Genomic DNA, 5,844 nt, shown 5'->3' with positions numbered 1-5,844 from the left:
GAGAGAGAGAGAGAGAGAGAGAGAGAGAGAGAGAGAATAAAGTAGAAATAGTTATGATACACATGGTATAAATAACTATTCCTAAAATATGGTCACTTACGTATCTTTGTCAAAACAGCAATGATGTGTAAGTACATGTTGTCTGTACAAATAAACATTTTCAGAGCTTTTTCACTGTCGCTTGTCCCCGAGGGAAAAAATTATATCTCATTTATTAACTTGTCAATGCACCCGTAACTTTGCATGGCACTCCAAATTCTCTTTAAATAAAAAATATTGACCCAGTACCAAAGATTCTTCATATGTGCCCTATAGATAATAATTAAACACCGCCCGTTGGACACACACACATACACACACACACACACACACACATACACACACACAGACAGACACACACACACACATACACACATACACACACACAGGATCAGTACAATGAATAATTTACAATATCCTAGTCTACAAATTTCTTATTTTAAATAGTGAACTTCATTTTGAATAATGAACGAAGTCTAACACCCTTCATAAGAGCCTTGACATCACTAACTGAACGCCATCAGCACGCATGACACTGCACCAGTGATTTTATTGCTTGATGTGTCGCCAAGAGGATTTACAAGAAGATAAGACTTGCTTGACACTAAGTTGCCAAGCTGATAAACACCACAACCTCGCACAGTTTATACCTTCTCTAACGATAGTATGTATATTATGATAGTGAAGGAGTGTTTTTTGTTGGTTTTTTTAGTAGAGGGTTTTACGGCGCTCGCAACTGCATAAGGTCATATGAGTGCCAAGTGAAGGAGTGTGACAGAACCTTCAGGACTACAACATCTCACAGGCCCAAAGGGACCGGTTCGATCCATGAAGCCTGACCTCACAGACCAGATCACAAGACATGTCTTGAGATCACGTGTCTGTGGCCATGCGTTCACCGAAATTTGATACCATAATAATGTGAACTCACAGACTATTCCCATAGAAGACAGCCACGTCAACCAAATAAGTGAAATCATATATTAAGGTCTTCTGCCAGATGTTACACCATCAAGAACGACCGATCAGGAACAGGTACATCCACAGGCGAAGCGTCTATATAATCAAATAATCACTGCTTCCCTTCCTAATTTTGAAACATTGCCGCAGTCAAATTCACCCATAAACGTAAACTTCATAAATTAAATGTAAAAAGACGTTCATAATCAACAATGAACAGTATGCCTAACATTCTAAACGGTTTCATTGCCACAGAAATAGCTTGTCATCCCTCTTGGGCCACTCCATAAGCAGTCACAAGCTTTGATTAAGTAAGCTTAAAGTGAGACTGGGAGAGTCTACCAACAGAATTGAAGGGAACATGTGCATGGCAGTCAAAACTGTTTCATTGCCACATATACCCTGTTCACCCTTTTCGGGCTACAGTTATAATCAGTCTCAAGCACTGATTAGGTAAGCTAACTATTACACTGGTCGAGTCTACCTCACATATGTGAGGGGAACTAACTCCTAATAATCTCTCGACTGCTTCGAGTGCTTGGTTTTTTTTTCTCGCCTTTTTACTGCCCTATAATCAGATCGTGACCTCGATTATGACACAGGCTCGTGGCCGCGAAAGGCTAGACAAAAAACAGCCAAATGTGAAATTTAAAAAATGATAATTGTCATGTTCTACCAAAGAGTTAGAGACTCCCTGGTAGATCTATAACAATTAGATCTAGTACTGACATCTCTGCTTCTTTGCTTTGTGTTTGTGTATTCACATCTAAAGTTAAATTTAATTTTAATTGGAATTGATATTTAATGAGATACATTCCCGATTATTTTGGCGGTTGAACATACAATAATGAATTCCGGATTTGTTTTCATTCATAACTCTGAGTCGCCGCCTCGAGAAAGGTTCGTGTGTGATATCCCCAGGCCATATCTGGTCCCGTTTTACTTTGATTACCCTGTCAAACAAGTCAGCCTTCGCCCCTGGGTACATCCACAAAGATACGCGAACACAATGTCAAAAATTGACGAAAACAACCATCTTCACGTGTCAGTAGAAGAAGAATATAGCCAACTTGTAAAAGCAACCCATTTTGTCTGTGTAAAAGTGTCCTCTTTGTTACCAAACTTAGTCACTCATTTTGTCTGGAGGGTGGCGCCACAGCTGCGAGCTCTAATACTATTTATAACCTCTCTGATTGGTTTGTAGCGCCGCCTCTAAAACACCCCGAATCTAGTGTATATTATTATCATGCCAAACTACCCATTTTGATGTTATAGCAGAGTAGTTGGTGGCCACACCTTTGGCAATATTATATGTCTAAAGGATAAAAGGATAATCCTATCCAATCCAATCCATCGCCACTGCCTTCTTCCAACCTCTGTTTCTGTAACTTAGTGTTTTTTACTGGGTTGGGTAGTTGGCCCTCCGCTAACTGGCACTTTTCGGGCGACCAGACTTTAGCACTTTAAGTCGCCTCTTACGACACGCAGTATCACGACAGGTGTATTCTTTGCTCCCCCATAGTAAAACTAAGCCCCCCCCCCCCCCACCTTTGTAAATTCTTCAAAGTTGTAAAAAAAAGGTCTGATGACAGTGGTTTAAGAACACAATGGGCTATAGATTATACAAATATTGAGGTATAAAAACGTGTTTCCATAAGTTATGCATTTTTGATAGGTCTCTTTTTAGTTATGTAATGTAAATTGCACAAAGTTTTATTCTTTTCCCTGAAAACCCGGTCTTTTCCTTTCAGTACTCTTTCTACCTCCGAAAACAAGTCCTTTGTTTTGTTGAGCACGGTAAAAAAGTAAATCACCTCATTACGGTAAATGGCGCTTAATCAGAGAAGTTAAATTATTGAAGTGAAAAAGCAATTTTACTCACATGCTTCAACGAACAGCAATAATTTTAGTTTTTCTATACTGTAGTTACATTGCAGTTACGTAAACAAATTGTATAAGAAAACGGCACCAATTACTCGTAATTAATCGCTGCCTCGTGTTGCGAAATTGTGTGAAGTTGAAGGGCAACCTTACATTGAGTCTGGCCAAAACACAATTGCTAACTAATTTCTTACAGAGAACCAAGGGTTTACTTACCCGTTCGTACTTGGAATTCTGTGCCCATTTACAATATCTCTCTGCAACTTGTTCTTTAGTGAGTCCTTGCTCATGAGCGAAGTCGTTGCTGGTAGATTCTTCTCCCATGTCTGCGATGATGGATCCAAGGAATGGCGCCTAATCAGAGACAATAACGCACACCGAAATGACAGGTATTTTCTTTCGTTCGATAGTTTTGATAAAAATACGACACGCTCTGTGTTGTTTCGCTCCCCCTCCCCTTTCCGCCCCTGAACGACACATTAAAAATTGTAACTCAAATCCCTCTACAATACAATTGATCTTTTGATATTCAATCTCACTGTTCTTTCTTTTGGCATGGAGAACGAGATAAAAATCGATTGCAATACAAAACTTAAAATACAAAAATTTGATTACGGCTGTTCAGGAGAATCAATGAAATCATTTTTTGGCTCATAAGATCAGAGTTAATTTCTTGTAACGAGAGATAGCTATTTATACTGTCAGGGTGTCCTGGCAAGCGCTCTTGAAGCCAAAATTGAAATAAATGCTAGAGATAAATATCCAGAGTTTGAAATCGCATGGTGGTTTCCAACTGAGTTTCATGTTTGATGTGTGTAATGTGTGCTCACCTCACAAGTTTGCCACATTTAAATCATTTGTGTTTCTTTTAAAAGTTCAAATCTTAAGTTTCTCGTCTTATCTAGAACTAATTGAAACTTAATTTAAGAAATAAATAAAGATGTGTAACTTTAGTTTTTCTACAAAGTGGGCATGCACAATTAAGCTATCGCAGATTGAAGATAGTCAGGGGCATTGTAAACGGGACTGTGTATAATTTTAATTTGGTTAGGACCTATTCCCTTTATTTGTCTCTTTGATTCCCAAAAATACGCATATTTGTTAGCTATAAAGTCCATTCCGTTCATCTTGCATTGGAACTGAACACTCAAGAGGCGTCGGTGGCCTAGTGGTTAGGCTCTCGGACTCGCAACCGTAAGGTCGTGGGTTCGAATCCCGTCAGGGACCCGACGTTGTGTCCTTGGGAAAGGCACTTTACACGAATTTTCCTCACTTCACCCAGGTGGGAATGGGTACCCGGCTATAGACAGCGGAAGATCTTGTCAGTTTGTTAGTGTTTGAGCGCTTAATCGGATGCTTGCACTGTATGCTTCCCGGGAAGCTGAGAATGTTTCGGAGTGTTCTATGGTCTGCTGGGTAATAATATAGTGTAAAGCGCATAGAGCCTGCTGTTGAGCGGGGATATGCGCTATACAAATGCTATCTATTATTATCTATTATTATTATTAAGTAATAACACTTTCACCACTCCACTAAAACACCATTCAAAAGCACAACTCAACAGGTGGTGAACAAACTAACTCTACGTTCACCTTGCTCAACTCCACGGTCACAGTGTCGGGGCAAGACCTAAATTTTATAAAAGTGGCAGGACAATGAACCAATCACAATTAACTTGAGCACTCCGCTGGATTGTTTCAGGGCTCACATTAATTTATGGGCATAATCAATGATTACGACACACTAGTGTACAGTCTGAGATTGCGTTTATTATTAGAATGCCTACTGTGGGCTTTGTTTCAACAAAAGCACATGGAGATGTGCCGTCTTAATATTAATGTAACGAATTCGCAACGAGCAATTTATGTCAGATTACCACCGTTAAACGACATGTTAATTATAGCGCTTGGACTTTAGCGTGGCGTAGTATGTTTTACAGCGCTGTAGGGACAGTAAGAGCTGTAGGGATGTTAAGGCGCCAGCGATGACCTTGTATTAATAAACGATTTGGCTAGTCCTTTTTACGGGCTCCTTTTATTTTCTGTTTGTGAGAGCATTACAGAATATAACATTTAAAAAGTTTGGTCAGCACTGCACGACCTTGCTCTATGGACGAACCTTCCTTGGCACTAGGAATCAAGGCGGGGTTGCCTGGTGAAGACGGGGGTACAAAATATAATCGTTCATACAACAGCTTGTAAAACGTTACAATGAAATACGTTCAGTTGTTGTCTGTTTAATTAGTGACCAAAAACATCTAAATCAAATGGATTGGTCTGAAAAAAGAAGGCTAAATCCCGTAAAAAATCTCGTTTTTCACTTCTAATCCAAACCCCCTCTGAAACTACACATTATGAAGGTGTCAATATGTCTATAAAAAGTAGATGGGTCTTATTTACAGTCTTCCTATATTAAAAAAATGTTTTAGCTTCGTAATTCGTTCATCTCACATTCTCCCAACATCAAGATGAAAACTTAGTCGCAGAGAAAAGTTGCTAATCGTATCCCACATCTACGTTGCAATGTTGCAATATGTAAGGTCATTTTTAAGAAGAGTTTTCTTTCATTTTTTAGAATATCTTTAAAACGGTTTACCAGGCTGCCGACAGACAGCTGCATGTGCATTTCGAGGTCAAGTATGTAACCCAGGATGGGGCGGTTCTTCTTAGAGGAGTACGACTGAGGTAGGGAATGGTTGTGAACGTGGCGAGGTGGGGTGTTGAGGCAGTGTGGGGCACTTCGGGGCACGAATGACATTCCAGATTTATCTTTTACACACACAAAAAAAAAAGAATTATATATTATTTTAGTTTAGTTTTTGCAAAAGTTTTAAGTAGCTTGCAACACAATAAGATCAAATGGCGTCGATGACCCAGTGGTTTGGCAACCGGACTCGTAATCGTGAGGTTGCGGCTTCAGGGATTCGAGCCGCGGGCCGAACGTTGTGTCCATGGGAAAGGCACT

At 39.7% G+C, this 5,844-nt stretch overlaps 1 protein-coding gene across 1 annotated transcript in view; it reads right to left on the bottom strand.

Moving 5' to 3' along the window:
* Window positions 1-3,276, bottom strand: part of LOC101863490 — a gene marked incomplete in the record, with an annotated part of 16,682 nt that extends 13,406 nt beyond the window's left edge. Inside the window, 1 exon segment of the mRNA XM_005091982.2 lies at window positions 3,097-3,276. Within this exon segment, the coding sequence (XP_005092039.2) occupies window positions 3,097-3,204 (108 nt within the window).
* Between the last annotated feature and the right edge of the window lie 2,568 nt (window positions 3,277-5,844).

This window comes from Aplysia californica, unplaced genomic scaffold, assembly GCF_000002075.1.
Source record: "Aplysia californica isolate F4 #8 unplaced genomic scaffold, AplCal3.0 scaffold00039, whole genome shotgun sequence".
In the NCBI taxonomy this organism is placed as follows: Eukaryota; Metazoa; Mollusca; class Gastropoda; order Aplysiida; family Aplysiidae; genus Aplysia; species Aplysia californica.
The sequence above is the reverse complement of the archived record's forward strand: the minus strand, read 5'-3'. Positions and strand labels throughout refer to the sequence as shown.